Source organism: Xenopus laevis, chromosome 6S (assembly GCF_017654675.1).
Source record: "Xenopus laevis strain J_2021 chromosome 6S, Xenopus_laevis_v10.1, whole genome shotgun sequence".
Lineage (NCBI taxonomy): Eukaryota > Metazoa > Chordata > Amphibia > Anura > Pipidae > Xenopus > Xenopus laevis.
The window spans coordinates 86,315,715-86,335,199 of NC_054382.1; the positions used below are offsets into that span (position 1 = coordinate 86,315,715).

Genomic DNA, 19,485 nt, shown 5'->3' on the forward strand with positions numbered 1-19,485 from the left:
CTTTGGTTCCCCAGGACTCCTTTTTCAGCAGTAGTTGCAGCAAGCTGCATCTTTGCTTTGGCAATTATTCTGGGAGGCATGGAAGGTTATGGGGTGAATTGTAAGCATTGAATTGTTTGAGTGAATATCTGGTTTGTTGGCCAGCAATGAGCAGCAGAGCAGTGAGCAGCACAAGCAGTTAAAGGAATTGTTCAGTGTAAAAATAAAAACTGGAAAAAAGGCACTTGCGAGGGGACATGATTATACTTTACAAGTACATTAGAGTACATTATAGACAAAAAGCAGGGGACCTTTTTACCCATAAAGTGGATCACCGTACCAGAGGCCACCCCTTTAGACTAGAAGAAAAGAACTTTCATTTGAAGCAACGTAGAGGGTTCTTCACAGTCAGGACAGTGAGGTTGTGGAATGTACTGCTGGGTGATGTTGTGATGGCTGATTCAGTTAATGCCTTTAAGAATGGCTTGGATGATTTTTTGGACAGACATAATATCAAAGGCTATTGTGATACTAAGCTCTATAGTTAGTATAGGTATGGGTATATAGAATTTAATTAAAAGTAGGGAGGGGTGTGTGTATGGATGCTGGGTTTTCATTTGGAGGGGTTGAAGTTGATGGACTTTGTCTTTTTTCAACCCAATTTAACTATGTAACTGAGTATATAGATAGGCTGTGCAAAATAAAAAATGTTTCTAATATAATCAGCCAAAAATGTAAAAGGCTGGAGTGACTGGATGTCTAACATAATAGCCAGAACACTACTTCCTGCTTTTCAGCCAGGCAGGCAGGCAGTAACCAATCAGGGACTTGAGGGGGGCCATTTGGGTCATAACTGTTGCTTTTGAATCTAATTTGCATGCTAAGGATCAATTGCTAAAGCTGGCCATAGACTCAAAGATCCGCTCGTTTGGCAACATCACCAAACGAGCGGATCTTTCCCCGCTATGCCACTAATGGCATGGCTATATTGGGGGTAATTCGAACGTTCGGCCGTATGGCCAAACGATAAAATTACGATATGCCAAGTGGCTCCGACGGGTCGGTCGGTTAAAAATCAAACCTTGATCGATTGGGAAGACCCGTCGGAAGCCCCCATACACGGGCAGATAAGCTGTCAAATTGGTCCAAACGACCTATTCTATTGTGTACACATGGGCTTCTGTACCAGACTTCCCGTTTTCTGCTTAAACCTTCAGGGCTTGGGCTTGAGCATGCTCAGTTTGCTCCTTTTCCCTCCTGTAATCTGAGCCCAGGGCTATGAGTCAGCAGAGAGAGACTCAGGAAGTGATGTCACAGCAAGCTTATATGGCAGCTGCTATCCTAAACAAACAGAGAGCTTCTAGAGCTGTTTACTCAGGTATGATAAAACATTCTGCAGAATAAATATAGTGTAATAGCTTGAACTATTGTGGCTAATCTATTGTCAATAAACTACTTTGGTAGCTTTCCTTCTCCTTTTAAAGGCAAACCACAACGCACATCTGCTGAAAGAATATTTCCATCTAAAACCTTTATCTCTTGCCTTTTCATAATAATCGGGAAATGCAGAAGTGAGCCTGCCAGAGCTAGATGACCATAGCATTCAATTTCAGATCAATGTGGAGAAAATGGAACTCTTAAAGACTTCCTGCTAACCTAAACAGCAGTAGTTGCAGCAGCAGCCAGTGCTGGCATTGGCCACCCATCTGCACTGCCTGTTTGTATACTTAAACTCACAATAGAAGATATACAGCCACTGCAGAGAACCAAAATAAATTAAGTAAGGGACATTTATTTGCACTTACTTATATTGCCTGTACCTTACAGAGTATAAAGTGTTCTATATTATGTTTGGTCACAGCTACTATAAAACAAACAGCTGGATTCAAGGGACACAAATTGTGGCTCCAGCTATGGGATACCACTTACTACTTTTGTTTTATTGTGAGATACTATTCCCCCTTGACATGCATACTCTACTATTTAATACAAAAGGCTTATACTGCAAAGATAAAAGCTTTTTACAAAGATGTCTTTGAGAAATAAACAAGGCAGGTACAGAGTTAGGCAACCTTTATTGACCCAGTGGCCACAGATACAGAAATGTCTGCCAACCTAATTTGTTTCCCTAAACCGGGTCTGTTGAAAAACGGCACTCACAGGACTTGCTGAATCAATCTTCCAATGGTTTATTTTGATCAATGTTTCGGTCCCCCACAGTGACCTTTGTCAGGAATCAAACAGTGTAACCCTATATATTTGATATATATATATATTTATATATATATATATACACACATACACACATACACAGTAATTTCTCCTGTGAATGCAATGTTTTTAAAGTGATAATGTCAACTCTGGGTACTGAATAAGGGTCTCTATACTGACATAAATTCAGAAAAGAAAAAAATATTTTACTGCAAAAAACAAAAAAAAAAACAGGTGCACATCAATGTCCAAAAGGTGTTTATGCAGACTAAGCCAGCCCTCTAACATTTTATCTGAAAATCAGACCACGCTGAGGCACGTTCTCTTCCAAGTCAGGCTTGGGACCTGGGGCTTTCTGGATAATGGATCTTTCTGGAATTTGGATCTGGCTGTTTTGCTTCCCATAAGGATTAATTATATCTTAGTTGGGATCAAGTACAAGGTACTGTTTTATTATTAAAGAGAAATAAAAATTTGGATTATTTAGAAATGAATTCTATGGGAAATGGCCATCCCGTTATTCAGAGCTTTTTGGATAAAGGGTTTTTGGATAACAGATCCCATACCTGTATTATTTTAACTATGCTAGGCAAGCAAGATTTCAAGCCAAAGAGAAACAATGTGAAAACATCAACACAGTAATTATATATGATTTTCATCTGACATTGCACACAAGCAGCAGAGAATAGTGTGAAGATCTCCCTTTATCATGCAACTTTTCTTGATTCTGGAGGCGATGGCATGTGTGTCACTTTGCTCCAGAATTTGGCAGCGAGAAACGTCAATTGCTATAAGTGTTACAAGATGTGAAATGATTTGCTGTGTTAGACCCCATTTAATTTTAAGTGCAAAAAGCAACACTATATCCTCACATTGTTCGTTAGAATTGTGATTAGCACACAGGCATTTCATTGTTGGCAAAGATTTATAACAGTGGTGTAACTATAAAGGAAGCAGACCCCGCTGTCAAGGGGGGGGACAAGGGGGCCCAGACTGTGACGTCTGCTGCATGTACAGCTAATAAAACAACTCCTCATCCGCCGATGTACTCTCTAAGGTTGAGGAAGGGGAAGCAAGTCGGGCAGGAGTGGGCGGAGCCAGGTGGGACATGGGCAGGGAGCAGGCGAGACAGTAAAGGTGGCCATACACGGGCCAATAAAAGCTGCAGACAAACCGTGTCGGCAGCTTACTGACTCGTGTATGGGGCCCCCCGACGGGCTTCCCCGATCGAGATCTGGACAAAAGTCAGCCAGATCTCGTTTGGATGGGACAAAAAATCCCGTCGGATTGCGGCCGCATCTATTCGTTGATGCGGCCCCGCGATCTGACCGCCCATTACTATTCGTTAGGATCCGATCGTTGGGCCCTAGGGCCCATGATTGGATCAGCCTGATATTGCCCACCTCAAGGTGGGCATATCGGGGAGAGATCCGCTTGTTTGGCGACATCGCCAAATGAGCGGATCTCTCCGTGTATGGCCACCTTTAGTGTGCAGGAGGGCACCTGAAGATTTTTTCTTTGTATGGGGGCCCGGCAAACTCTATTTACGCCACTGATTTATAGCATCCCGCATTATAATTTATGGGAGAACCTGTGGAAATTTCCTAGTCATAAAAATTCCTATTAATGGCTCTGTTTGGCTGGCCACACCACCAATGATTCCATATCATGATGATTTGATCATGCTCAAATGAGCTCTATGGAAGATAAGAAGCAGCATGTGGCCAGTTCACATGCTGATTCTTCACATTCACCTTAGACAAAAGATGTTTAGATAAGAGTGCAACTAAAAGCTGAGAAGGCAATACTTTCCCAATAGCTTTGTGAAACATTGAAATTTGGGGCAAATACCCTGAACAATATGATATTTTGCAGGACAAATCGAAAAGCCCCATGGGGATACTGTGCGGTGCCAAAGTACAGAATAAAAACAATTAAAAAAACAAACATATTTTCCTTGTAGTTTTAATAATTTAACCTTTATTTTTGTACTACTCTTTTCACTCAGATCCTACCATTGTAGAGAGATTAATGTTAAGGAGCTGAGAACAAGAGAATTTGTACAGTAATTATCTTGAAGGTTCTCAAAATACAGTTTTTTTTGTGTGTATACAATGTTGTTACAATATTTGCCATCAGAGACAATATGTCCTAACTTCAATAAACGTCTTTCATTTCTGGATTTTTCTCTCGCACTCCATTTTGAGGATAGTCATGCTGACAACTTTTTTTGCTCCGTCAAACTCAGCAGCACAATTACATGAATTTGCTTTTAATAAATTACCATTTTTGCATATATCAGTCAAAGAATTAAGACTAAATAATAGCACAGTAAATGCATTATTAATTTAATTGCCATAGCCTGTTTAGCTAACTTCTATCATAATTTGTTTTAACATGCAACCTATCAGAGAGCAGAGCCACGTCCAAAGCGCACAAAGTAAACAGATTATTTTGTCCTGGAAAAATGAAAATGTAGCAAGCTTGCACTATTATAGAAAGTGCATTAATGTTTTAAACAGGTAAGAAAAAAGTAATATAATTTGGAATGGAATAAAGGTTTAGTTTGCTGATGGAGACATTCTTGTTTACTGCAGCCACTTATTGCTTTATTCATGACCTACATTTGACTACCTCACTGCTGTAAAAAAGTACCCCATTAGGTATTATATAAATACAGGTATGAAAATCGTTATCGTGAAACTGGTTTTCCAGGAAGCTCCGAATTACGGAAAGGCCATCTCCTATAGACTCCGTTTAATCCAAATTTTTAAAAATTATTCCTTTTCTTTGTAATAATAAAACAGTACCTTGCACTTGATCCTAAATAAAATATAATAATTACAGTAATCCTATTTCATTAAAGTTTAAATGATTTTTAGCAAACGTAAGATGGTCCAAATTGAGGAAAGATCGTTATCCAGAAAACCCCAAGTCCTGAGCATTCTGGATAACAGGTCCCATACCTGTAGTTGCATCCGTACACCCTTAACACTGATCCTAAATAGATCTGAGGGCACCAAAACACAACAACTATGCCAAAAAGATTGGTATTATGCCAGGTATCACAAAGTTTAGGCATGTGGTTTTATTTGTACCTCTAATCAAGGGCATTTAAATTATTCCTTGCACTTAGAAGTGGAAGAAAGGAGAAGATGATACTAAAGTGAGACCACTCTAATGTTACAATGAATTTCTGTTGTGATGACTTAACTACTGGGTGTTATAAGTTATCCTATTGACATTTAGATTGCAGAAAGTGATGAGTGTAACAGAGCAGAAAGGTCGGAGACCAACCCTAGTTTCCAATACATGCTATAATTTCCCTAGGGAGCCACGAAGGTGTCAGTTATAGTTTAGCCATGTCTTGGATTTGGAGGCAAAGTTAAAGCTAATCAATAAGATTGAGTGGTAGTATCTAGGCAAATTTTTGGGTAGTTACAAAGTTATGCAAAGAATACCTAGAGGAATTGCAAATGTGGTTTCTGTGCAACTATCCTCATGGTAATACAACAGCCTAGATTAGAAAATATAAGTGTTCCCCTGAAAATTTTCCCAGAAAGGACATGTTATTAGCACCCACAGTCCAGAGTCCACAGGCCCTCGATTGTGTAGAGGCATCACTAAATTTGTTTTCCACTTTAGTGTTTAACCTATACAAGATACTTTGCTTTTGAACTAACTACAGCAGAATTGGGTGGTCTCTTACTAAAAGAAACCCCACAATAAGGCAATAAAACACCCTCACACCCACCATCGCACTCTAATATACTTTATATTCTTACACTCATCACTTGACTTTGACTGGTTATGGGGAGCATATTATCAGACCTATTAAAATAAGGGGCAAGATAATCATGAGGCACTGTATATCATATACTTAAACAAGTACAGCCCTTTTAACGGCAGGTAAAGCGATGGTATACCATATGTGCATTTATGTAGTAGGGAGAGGGCAACAGAAGCAAACGCAAGAACTAATTGGAAATTAAGGTTCTTTTGCCAACTGGCTTGAAAGTCAGTTTCAAATGTATTTTCTATATTTACTTACGGCTGTTAATATGTCTCCTTTTTAACAAACATTGTTTAATATTGAGGAGAAGACATATAATATGTAAAAATTAATGAGAAACCACTCCCTAAATTATAGTTCATATGCTCAGCTTACATAAACCACCTCCAGGTGCTTTTACTGTGGACATTTATCAGTAATATGGGAATAAAAACTGAAAGCAAGCACAATGGACAACTCAACAAGGGATCACCAAGGCAACCAAACAAGAAGTCTGGAACTTATTCTCTATTTCTTTTTGAATAAAGGATTGCTAATGGCAATGTTGCAGAGTTTATGAATACTTGAAAAAGGAAGAAAAGTATAAATATGTGTGGCTTTGGCTGAAAAAAAAAAAATAGATACTTGCCTTTCCCACATCTCATTCCAACTTCAATGGTATTCATATGAAATTGGTCCTTACTTTGCTGCCTTTACCCTCTGCTTTTGGATAGGTTGGACCACTTTTGGTGGGATATGCTGCCATTTATATGGGACTTTATTGTGTTGAAATAAGAACTGCCACAATGTATAAAGTATTCAATCATCAATAATGTTATTGTATGATGTGGTGGCAGCAGTATTGACAATAATAATTGGTTTGGCTTAAAAACTATTTTATTAACTGGAAGGGTCGTCCACTTTTGGCAACACAGTGTATGTTCAACCTAGCAAAGGATCATAAGGTATATGAGACACTCAACTGTTCATTCAGAAGAAAGCCCTGAAACATAACTATAATATTGCCAATAACCCTACAGTTAAGAGATTAACAGTACTGAATACAGCATAAATAAAATTAACTGAATTGACGCAAAGTAACTTAGTAACTATTTTAAATTGGAAAAAGCCCTTACCTTTCCTTTGGAGTACCAAGTCCATGCTTTCCAAGTAAATGTGAGTTCAAATGCTTCTTCATAACAAAAGCCACCCTGAAAAAATACGCAGAATGTCAACCACAAGACAAATGAAACTAATTCACAGCAGGTGGATATTTCCAATTTGTACACCAGTTTAAAAATCAAATTACGGAAAGGCCCCATAGACCTCATTTTTTCCAAATAATCAACTTTTTAGTTCCTTTTTCTCTGTAAAAATAGAACAGTACATTGTACACGATCCAAACTAAGATATAATTAATCCTTATTGGAAGCAGAATCAGTCTATTGAGTTTATGTAATGTTTGCATGATTTTCTAGAAGATCCAAATAACGGAAAGATCCATTATCCAAAAAGCTCCAGCTCCCGAGCATTCTGGATAACAGGTCTCATACCTGTATATTGTATTTATAATGTTACTTCTCCCTCCCATACGATTGTACAGTGCTGTGTTTCCTTACAGAGCTTGATAAATAAAGTTATACATACATACGTACAGATCAACAATGGAGTTTTAATAGTATCTGGTCATTCATAGCTCTTCCAATGAAGGCAGAACAGGCCATGCTTACAACAGCTATTACTAAACTGACAGTTGCTTTTTCTGTATAAATTTAAACTGCTGATAGCACTTAATTAATACAGGTCCTCCTAAAAAAATACTAAAATTAAACCTATCGTAAAGTTCCCCTTTCATTTTATTTTTTTACACATTTCTGATTTATACCTTCCTGTCCACGCTTCCCTTACCAGATTTTCTTCTTTTGTGATTTTTTTTATTTTTTGGTTGTCCCTTTTGCTTTTTGTTCTTATGTTTCAGAAACTTTCTACTTGGTTGTCCCTTTTGCTTTTTGTTCTATTTTTATCTTCTGGTCTTCAAACCCCAATTCCCTTGTTCATATGTTTCAGAAACGTTCTACTCTTTAGCCGTTTGGTTTCTCATTCTAACCATTATCATGTGCTTCTTCATCTTTTAATTGAACTTTAATAGAATGTTTTAATCTTTACTATTTTTCATTATTACTATTATGTTATTATGTAATATTAACAATTCTACAGGACTGCTATTCTCTTAGCTGCTTGTCTGACTACAAAGTAGCAGAAATCAGATTTATAGCAGTCAAGATGCCAATTCCCATAATGCCTTGTATGCTCATTGATTTTCTTTTTATTGATATCTTTTAATCACAAGGCATTATGGGATACTGACCACAGGAGAGCTGACTATTGGGTCCCTATCAGGAAGGTACAGGGGTAACACATTATAGGGTGTGATTGGGCCAGATTAGGGCGTGGTCATGCGTGGACCATAATTTTCCATTGGTGCCCATACTTGTTGGCATGGCTCTCTGCCTAGTTGCCCAGGTTACCAATGGGCTAATAATGGGGTCCTGTTATAATTTACTATAGACTTTTTGATCCCTGACTGATACAACTGATACAATATACTAATGGCACAAGTAACCAGGATTTGCCTAGGAGAGAGAATAGTAACACACAGACAGATACTTCTATCACCAACAATGACATTTCAAAACTTTAAAATCATTTAAATCACGCTTGTATATTAGAACCTAGCTTAGAATTCCATTATCTTTCATTATGTAATTTTTAGAATTTCCATTAACAATTCCATTAACAACTATTGTTAAAGCATAAGTTATGTACTATTAGATTAAACTATTACTGGAATGTTTGTTCTCATTGTAAAGTATATGTAAGGTGACGCGTTGGATTTCTGAGCAGAAATGTAATTACGCTGCAAGATGACTCGTTTGAGACCCCCATCAAAACACTGAAAATTTACTTGGCTCTCTCCATAAGCAAATGTGTTTTTGTTACAACTTTCAATGGAAATGGACTTGCAAATATTTTTGTTAATTGTATTACAGCTGTCCTTCATAAGCTTAATTACTAATTGCTAAAAGGCAATGCAATTACTTTTGAATATAAACATGAAAAGCATGAAATATGCAAAAGAAAAAATTATTTTAATTACTCTGCATGGCTATGAAAGGGTACAAATCAAACTGGCATGTTCTGCATTTTGCATCATTAAGCACTCAATTCATGTTGACACTTTGCTGTAACAGCTTTGCTTGATTTTAGGGCTTGTACAAAGGGGAACGCAGGTCCAGATGCAGGAAATTCCTCTCTTTAACCAGAAAGCAGGGGAGCACAGGAAAAAAAATAGAAATGGAAGCTAAAAGCCCCCATTTGCCTTCTCCGCTGGCCCCCCTTCCTGCTGCCTCCCCACATAGTGTTCTACAAGAATAAAAGTGGCCGTACACATTTGGCGATTTTCGCCAGACGAGCAGATCTCTACCCAATGTGCCCACATTGAGGGCCCAACGATCAGGTCATAATGAAAGGAATATGGGCAGGCGGATCATGGGATAGCATCAACTAACAGATGCGGTCCGCTATCCGACAGGATTTTTACCCCTACCTAATCGACCTCTCTCTGGCAGATATCAATCAGGGAAGCCTGTCGGAGGGCCCCACATACTGTGTTCGTTCATTCTTTTCGGTAATTTAGGGAGATTTCCAGCTCCAACTGTGCACACGCAAAAAAGATACCGAAGCGACTGAACATGGCGCCCCTGAGCTCCGCTGCACTACTCTATAGATTTAGGTTGCTGGATGGGAAAAGTACTATTGTTTCCCCAATTTGGAGTGAGAGCTCTATTAGCCTGCTGTTCCTGTAGGGATAGGTGCCCTTTAAAGTATTTAAAAAAAATTAATTGTGTTGAATTAAAATTGGGTTGCTGTTATATCACAAGACAATTATGTCCCCAACAGTTTTTAGGTATCAAGTAAAAAAAAAAAAAACAGAAGTCAGAAAAATGTATATAAATGCATGGAGGACATTAAAAGTCTATTTGTGTTCTTTGCATTTTGCTTTGCAGTGCTGCATAATTATGCATTAGAAAAGGATATTAAACATACTATGTGTTCTGAATGCAGGTCGTTCCACCAGTGATAAGCAGGGTCACGTTTTTAGTTCAATAGGACTGAGAATACAATTTCCATAATTTTCTGTATTTGTGGACATATGTTGTATGTGCCTTCCCCTACATAAAAGGTTAAAACACTCAGCTTTCCATATTTTACAAATATATATTTATAGATTAATTTTAAAATGTATAGTCCTTCTCTCAAGTGTAAACCAGCAACATATGAAAATGTGTAGTTTTTTTTATTAGTATTATTATTAAATAAATTAGTAAAATGACAGAGACCCCTTATGCCCATGGCTCCAATTTTATTATGCTGACTAATATTTTGCAATGTAAAATTGACTGAGATGGAAGCTTTTTTCCATGGAACAGTGGTCATGGCTAACAAATGAGAGTTTTGTGGGCTGAGTGTTAGTCCCCTGCTTCATCTGCCACCCCTAATGACAGCAGCCACCTGCTGTTTTATTGTCACAGCTGGAGCCAGTTCACACTCCTCGGTGCCGTGTTCTGCCCATGAGCGCCAAGCTCTCTCTTCGCCTCATTACTTTGATGAACTTTTTATGGTCAGCACCCACGAAGACCTCATCTAGGACTACAGACCCACACTGGCTGTAGGGAGTGCTTCTAGAAAGCATGAAGTGATAATTCAGAGATACAGTGAAGCTGCTGCTGCTGCTGCCGCCTGTCACTTACTTGAAAAGTCAATGTAGCATACTTTTGCTTGACAAAGCTTTCAACAGGTAAATCGCCACAAGCCTGCAAGTATATTTGATAATATTGTGTATCTACTAAATCCATTAGAAATACAAAAAAAGATATTTTGAATTTATAAAATTAGTTTTTTTTTCACATCATCTAAATGCCTTATCAGTCTAAAAATGTTGAGTAAAGCTGGCCATAGATGCAAAGATCAGATTGTTCGAATCCTTGAACGATCGGACTTCCCCATCTCCCGACCTGCCACTAACTATTCCAATCAAATAAAGTACAAAAGAACAGATCAGCTGCCCCTAACAGAAATCGTACGAAAGTTATGTCCGACAAAGCTGGTGACAGTCTCCAACTGAAAATCGTACAATCAGCAATACATGCAGAGATATTATCGGCAGCCAACAGAAATCTTTAAACCTGTCCGATCGACCAAACGAATGATCTACGTGGGACGAAAAATGTCGTAACTCTCCACTTGTATGAAAATTGTATGAATCCTGGATCAGATCTTTGCGTCTATAGCCATCTTAAGAATACTGTTTTACATCAATCAATTCTTTTTTTTTTTTTTTTAAATTCCTCACAAACTAGCCATAAAATGTATATTCTATGTCAATTAGATTTTTTACCCCCAACCCAGAATCACAGACAAATTTATGGAAAAGCAGGCCCTACTTACAGTACAAATAAAAATGAACCTGTTTATAATTTTAAAACATATTTGATGCTGAAACAAACTCAGTACAGGTATAGGACCTGTTATTCAGAATGTTTAGGACCTGGGGGTTTCTGGGTAACTGATCTTTCCTTAATTTGGATCTTCATACCTTAAATCTACTAGAAATTATGTAAACCTTAAATAACCCCAATAGGGATTAACTGTATTTTATTTTGGATCAAGTACAATGTACTGTTTTATTATTACAGAGAAAAAGGAAATCTTTAAAAATGTGGTTTATCTTTATAAAATGGAGTCTATGGGAGATGTCCTTTCTGTAATTCTGAGCTTTCTGGATAACGGCTTCCCATACCTGTATTACCAAGACCATACAGAACTAACACATGTGATCAAAGAAGTAGTAAACAACATACAAAATTAAAATAAAAATAACGTAATTTAGCCTGGATCCAAAGTGATCAAGGGGCATCTCGACTGCACCTGTAACACCATGGCCCAGTCATATTGAGCACATTCCCCATCCTCTTTTATGCTCCCTGCCCACTGCTTAGGACCTTTGGTGACATGTCTCTGCATTTCAATGGAGCACATAAGTATGGTTACGGCACAAATTACTGACAGCGGGAGAAAGACTTTGTGGGTGACCTGGTGAGAGGGGCTTAAATCAGAGGGAGTTTACACATCTGTATACTCTGTATACAACCTGCAGAAGGTTTTTAACACAACAATAACATATGGCAGACAGCATGGAACAGCATATTATTTAGCCCTTGTTTATTAATATAAGTAAAACTTTGCATCAGTGCAGCAGCTCATAGCAACCAAACAGAAAGTAGCTTTGATATGCCTAATGTATTTACAAAAATAAATAGGGGTCTTTCTTTTAATTTAGTTTTTTTACCTTGCACACCGCTCTGAAATACATCAACAGTAATATAGTCCCTTTTTTAACAATTGTTTTTTAAAACTGCCCCACCCACGGCTTCAAGCCTTTGTTTTTTTTATAGAATAAATCCTTTTTTATTTATTTTATCAACCGTTCTCATTCTCCTAATACAGGTATGGGACTTGTTATCCAGAATGCTCGGGGCCTGGAGTTTTCCGGATAACAGATCTTTCCGTAATTTGCTTCTTCATACCTTAAATCTACCAGAAAGTCATGTAACATTAAATAAGCCCGATAGGCTGGTCCTGCTTCCAATAAGGATTAATTATATTTTAGTTGGGATCAAGTACAAGGATTCATTTAAAATTTGGATTATGTGATTATAATAGAGTCTAAAGGAGACAGACTTTCTGTGATTTGGAACTTTCTGGATAATGGGTTTCTGGATAACGGATCCCATACCCGAATAGCACTAAGAAAAGAAACACCTAGGCAAAAACATAATGTAGCTTGCTTAAATATAGCGAACAAGCCATACATACACAAATAGTCTTATCAGTCACACAAAGATTCAGATGATGCAGTACTTGGCAAGATGTATTTGGTGGGACCTTTGCTCTATTTATGTATAGCACTAGGTTTTATGTGTCTCAATCAAGTGCATAAAATCAGTAGATAATCACTTGATGTTTATTATTGTGTTAATAGAAAATCCAAAGTACTATTTATATTTATAAACCCATCAACTTGCAAAAACATTTATTGTTATTATATATTCCCTCTGCACAATCCCCATAAAAATTAAACACAGACTGAAAGGCATCATCTTGCAATCAACATTTATAGGGAAATATTTAAGGAAAACAGTTTGTGGTAATATTAACAAATAATCATATCACAGTGTCATCAATAAAGCTTTCCAGTCTAGTTATAATCTACTTCCCCACAGAGAGACAATACAAAGATCTTTAAAAAGAGAACCCCTACAAACGTATAATAAAAAGCTATAAACATTATATTTACTTAAGTTTTGTTTACTTGGTTCTTAAGCTATGTAAGAAACGCATGGGTCATTAGCTTCATGAATCCCCTAAAATCGCTTTACATACAGATATAGGCTTAGCAAATGAATACAACAATTACTAGATTTTGTATGCAGAGGATGCAATTTAAAGTCCAAGTCTAGACAGATAGTGTTATTATACAATGCTTAATGAGCACTAGCTTAAAGATCACTACAAACTATTTTTAAGTATTTAAGGCTACGATGTTTCTGTAAAAAAATTAATTTATAGGCGCCCCCCCCCCTGTGAAATTTGAAAATCGGGTATAGTCAAAAAATTATGTGAAACAGAAATGTAAAACCAGTGAGACTATTTTCAAGATAACCATTAAGGAATGATTGGACCCAAAACTTGGATCTGGTTTTCACAAGCACTCTCATGCTAAATGCTCACAATAACACTAGACTAACTTACTATATTTAGTACAATAATGTCCAATTCACAGTGAAGTGCAATGTACACGCTGTGCTATTGTAAACTGAAGCCATCTTGGTTTTGCTCTATATATTGTACAACTGGAATGTTGTTCCCGTGATTATTCTGAAGGTTGATTACTCAAGACGTTTAATCTGAATATTACAATAATCTGACACTCAACACAGCTTCCCATTTGGTCTTATTAACGTACACCATTAGGAGAACCAGATTTGCGATTAATAACAATTTCATTAACTTTCCCCTACTTCAAAATACCATTTCTATCCCTCAATGCCTTTAGGCAATAGTAAATGTAAAAACAGGAATCCTTTATGTATTCATAGAAAAGTAATTCATGTGATCAAGCTTAAAAAATGCATGCAATGCTACCCCTCATTAAGCATGTTTCATTAAAACAAACACAATAATGATATTAAACAAGCATTTTGGGGAGCAACCACAACAATTCATCTGCATTACTAACTTGTTCTCTTGCAGCACAAATAGATTTTTCTTTGGGTTAATACATTTATCAAAATGTGAAAAAGGCAAGAATCAAAATAGTGATACGTAAAGTGGAAATGATCAGACAGCTTGAACCAGCTTACAGCAATTGTTTTGGAGGAATATAAATCAGAGATTCTTCGGGAATCCATTTAGACATTGGGTGATACAGTTTACATTTGTCAGAATAAACTCACTTTTTAAAGATTTCAATTTTTAGTTTATTTTGTTGTTTAGGTTTCCTTAATTAAAATATAGCTTTCCCCTGCCCAATAAGTTTTTCTAAGCATAAATTAGAAATGTTTATAAAACATGATATTTTAATACTTTTATCATTTATAGTGAAGTATTTTAATTATAATTAAAACAAGTTAAAGGATAGTACAAATACTTTTGCCAGACCTGTTAAAGAAATCTATACATGTGTCAGAACCCTTAAAAAGATTACCTGGATCTTACTGTAGCATTGTTATCTGCTTTCCTTCAGTCATATTTATTATTCATAAGGATCAATTCATGATTTTAAAAAGTAAAAATAGCAAGCTTCTTCTGTAAAAATGTTGTTTTACAGTGTAGAATGAGGGCTTTTAGAATAACACTAGATCCAGAACAGAATAAGCTACAAAACAACTGTTTCATATACAAAACTGCATTTTCAGGACAGGAAAAGTGTTAGGTCCCCCAGCCTCCTTTCTATCTGTCTCTTATTCCACCTTCCTGTATCTTATGTGCTGTTGGTTATAGGTAATAGTGGTGGTAATATATACAAAGGCCTTGGGCCTCTATATAACTACAAATGGCAACTTCCTCAGTCCCCTTCAGTGAGAGGAATGATAAGGTGTAACATTGCCATGGTACCTACAGACCTTCTACACCTGCCTTAAAAATTTGAAACTGGGAAACCGACCCAATTCAGATAAAAAAAAAAAAAAAAGTAGTAAAAAATAACAGATAAGACAATGCTCTGGGATTATATACAATAGATAATATACTGTATATACAGAATAGAATTGTCACAATCTAAGGATGATAAGTAAATAATTCAGATTGTTGGTACAGCTCAGAAACCAGCGCAATTAGCATAAGAATTTAATCATCAGCCCTGTAGCTTCAGCTTAGATTACAGGCCAACCTCATTTTCTGCTTGACAGTTTGCTACAACCCCTAAATTAGCTTCTCAACAGCTGTTCAGAGCCCACTGAGCATGTGAGTGTCGCAGAAACTTTCCAAGACCTCCTGTTACAAGTTTGAAGTCCGGGATCATTGTTGATATTGAGAGACAAACTCCAGACTGGTGCAATAAGTTCAATATGACATTTTTAACCATATTCATTTTTAGGGTTTAGTTCTCCTTTAATGTTTGGCTTTCCGCTCTACTGCACATGTGCAGTCGTAAGCTGAAAGAAGCAGGAAGAGGATCGCTCCATGGTGCTCGCTGGAAGAAGCCTGGGCTGGTGCAGTTTTCTGCCGATAGGAGCACTGGCGATACCTAACTTTTGGCAACCACATGTATAAAATTACTTTCCTTCTCCTTTAAATTACAACAGAACATGCCTGCATTTTATGCACATCAGCATTACTTTGATATTACATTGACACTTTTTAGTTTTACACTGAAAGTAAAAGCAAAGTTTTTATAACTGAAAACTAACACTTTCCTGTTGTATTGGGCATAATACTCAAGACAGCAAGGGAAAACATGCTTTAACTTAATACAGGACAATGTGAAGAAGAAGAAGAAGAAGCAGCAGCAGCAATGCAATCTCACATGTTGTTAAAATATATAAACAGTTGTAACAAATGGCACAACTGAAATCAGCCAGTGTACATTCTTTTACAAAGAGAATATTAATATTATAATTTCACACATTCAAGAGCTGTTCTGTTTTTCCATGGCAAGAGTAGGGCCTTTTTTTCTCATACTGGATTATTTTATAACAGTTGATGATTTAAAAGTAAAATGGATAAACAGAAAATATATGTGGTGGTATCTCTTAACTGGCACTATTTAAAGCACTTTGCACAAGAAATAAATATCATTGTCTTAAATAAAATGAATTATATCATGCTATCAAAAAATTCCATGCAGGTTTGTGAATTAACATGTTTAACTGAATTCTGTTTATTACAATGCTGTTCAGATCTAACGTTAGCATTAAATACACACACTTGACTAAGGCAGGAGCAAGTCCATTTTTTTTTTCTGAACAAGAAACACAGTTTTCACCAGCTTTCCTCATTATCTTGCTTAACAAAACTCTAGATCAAATAAATCAAAAATGCCTTCAACATGCCCCAATAAATAAATTACAGAAACATTCAGTGGCAGCAATGATATTTTAAAAAGCTTGTGCAAGCTTGTTGGGTATTGGCTTTAGAATACACACTGATTTTAGATACAGCATAAAAAAAAATTAAGAAAACCTTTCATAGTTGCAAACCTTCAGAAGAATCCATGCTGGAAGCACATAATATTCATTACTAATTAGGTGCTACTGCCCTGTTCAACAACGGTCATCAGAGCCAGACAATGTATATCATATAATGAGGGCTCGCTTAGAAAAATAGAGACATTTTTATCATTAACTATGATTTCACTCGGGAATAGGTTAATGTGCTTTCTTTTTTTAAGTGTTGGGAAGTACAATATCAGTTATTTGCCTAAAATATTTTTACCTCTATAAATAAAACAGTACATTATTAGTCATACTGAAATATCTCACAATGAATGACACATTAATACAGTTAACTTTTAGATTAAGGCAAGCAGGCGTTTTATACATTTAAGTCCACGTTCAGAGCATGAGCTCAGATTGTGAATGCCTTAAAGGAGAACTCAAACCGAAAAAGAAAATGAAATATGGCTAGAAATTTCATACATTATAGACTGAACTTACTGCACCAGCTCAATAGTTCAACATGACGGAGGTCTTCAAAGCTGTCATAGGAACTCAACATCTTGCCCAGCCCTATGTTAGGAGTATCCGTGACACAACACCTTTTTTTTTTTTTTTTTTTCAATGAAAGAAACCAAAATATACATCAGCTTTTTTCAGTGAATTATTATTTGTAAATGGCATTGCAACTGGAAGGAATATTTAAGTATCCCTTGCTGCACTTCAGGTTCTGAAAAAATGTAGCAGAAATCAGCTATGCTTCAGCCAAGATTATAGATTGGTTGATCAGCTGGCTACATTATTTGAAGAGTCAGAACCAACAGTGAAGATGACAAATGTTCAGGGTTTAAATGAGAGGATCAAATATACTATTATTACATTACTCCCGGAAACAAAGTGTTTATTTTTGATGACTTGGATCACTGGAAAGATTCTGGGCTGGCTACCTGGTACAGATTTATATAAACCTCCTGCCTTCTACGAGAATTTTTTTTTTTTTCAAAAGCTTTGGATGTTTGACTAACTTCACTTGTATACATACTTAAGTTTTTATTCTCCAGACTTCACACCACTGGAGTAGGAAAAAGCATCTATAAGGGATAGTGGGGACAACTGACTAGATATTGCCGTTATAAGTACAGGTATTGGACTTATCATCCAGAATGCTTGGGATGTGGGGTTTTCTGTAAATACGGATCTTTCTGTAATTTGGAGCTTTATACCATAAATCTTCTAGGCTTTCCTTTCAATAAGGATTAATTATATCTTAGTTTGGATCAAGTACAAGGTACTGTTTTATTACTACAGAGAAAAAGGAAATCATTTTTAAAAATCTGGATTGATTGGATAAAATGGAGTATATAGAGATGGTCGTTCCGTAATTTGGAGCTTTATGGATAACGGGTTTCCAGATAAAGAATCCCATACCTGTAGCAATCAAGGCAGTATAACAGGTGATAGTTATACTATGTACTGTTTCTCTTATTATAGAGATAGATTGATAGATTTGTATATATATGTGTATGCATATGTATAAAATATAACAGTATATAAAATAAGGTATACAACCTAGATATTGCTATCAATAAGACACACACACACGCACGCTACTTACAAGAGGGAGAAAAACAAAATCAAACCTTCAAATAGATGGCAGCTACCCAGGAGAAAGCAGATTTTCCTTAACATTAAAAAAAAACATGTAAATTAAGGTGGCTGAAACCTGCTTTCAGCTAGCAGAGTAATATGGTAGCTATTCATCAACTTGAGTCATAAAACACTAGGTCCTGTCCTTAGCATATTCTAATGAAGCCTATCATGCAAATGAGTGTGACCTTTTCGGTGCATTCTGCAAGTTCACATTTATGAGAGGAGTATATATAGTTTGCCAATACAAACTAGCCAAAGTCTGCGTAATTACTATAATCAATTAGTAGTTAATGTCGCTCTGCTCATTTGCTTCTAATGTCATCCAAGCCATTTTTGAGAAAGAAACCTTTGACAAGTATCGTTTTTTTTTGTTTTGTTTTTACACATAAGAAAAAATATACCAAGTTAAGCTTTCATAATTTAATGATTCAAATGTCTTATCGTATACATACATGTCCAAGTTTGTTAAATAAAGTTGCCAATCCTTAAAATGATATTGAACTTGTATAATGAAGTATTCGTATTTTAAATGAAAGACACTGTCCCATAAGGCACTTCAGGACATACAAAGACGAGTTGGTGGAACTGAGGCTTTCTCTTCAACGGATGAATAAACAGGCCATACACTCTGCTCGCCGACAGTCTATTTTGCAGACAGTTATGGATAGGAAACATTACTGGAGCTGGTAATTAAAGTAAAAACTAATACTGTCTCAGAGATGGGGAATTTTGTACAGAAAGATCATTTATCACAGTGCACAGTTACCACCATAGAAATGAATTATCTCCTTAGCAAGTATCTATTCTTATGTTGTTAAATGCACTAAAACACATTCAGGACAACTGGCAATGCCTGTGTTATTTATACATTAGTTGCAGAAAGTATAGGTTGGCAAATTTATTTTACAATCCAAATTTCACAAAGGTATTTAAAAAGCAAAATTGGCAAAAATCAAGACAGGATCAAAATAAAGAATGATTTCTTCAATTTCATCAAAGACAAACAGGAATACGAATACTGTGGGGCACATTTACTAATGGTCGAATATCGAGGGTTAATTAACCCTCGATATTCGACTATCGAAGTTAAATCCTTCA

The 19,485-nt window shown here is 36.4% G+C and overlaps 1 protein-coding gene across 2 annotated transcripts in view; it reads right to left on the reverse strand.

Moving 5' to 3' along the window:
* The window catches only part of znf407.S (zinc finger protein 407 S homeolog), a 243,277-nt gene that overhangs the window by 149,134 nt on the left and 74,658 nt on the right, over positions 1 to 19,485 (reverse strand). For both annotated transcript variants that reach the window (XM_018223592.2, XM_018223591.2), the window contains exon 4: positions 7,099 to 7,173. In XM_018223592.2, coding sequence (XP_018079081.1) covers positions 7,099 to 7,173 — 75 coding nt within the window. The remainder of the gene's footprint in view (positions 1 to 7,098; positions 7,174 to 19,485) is intronic.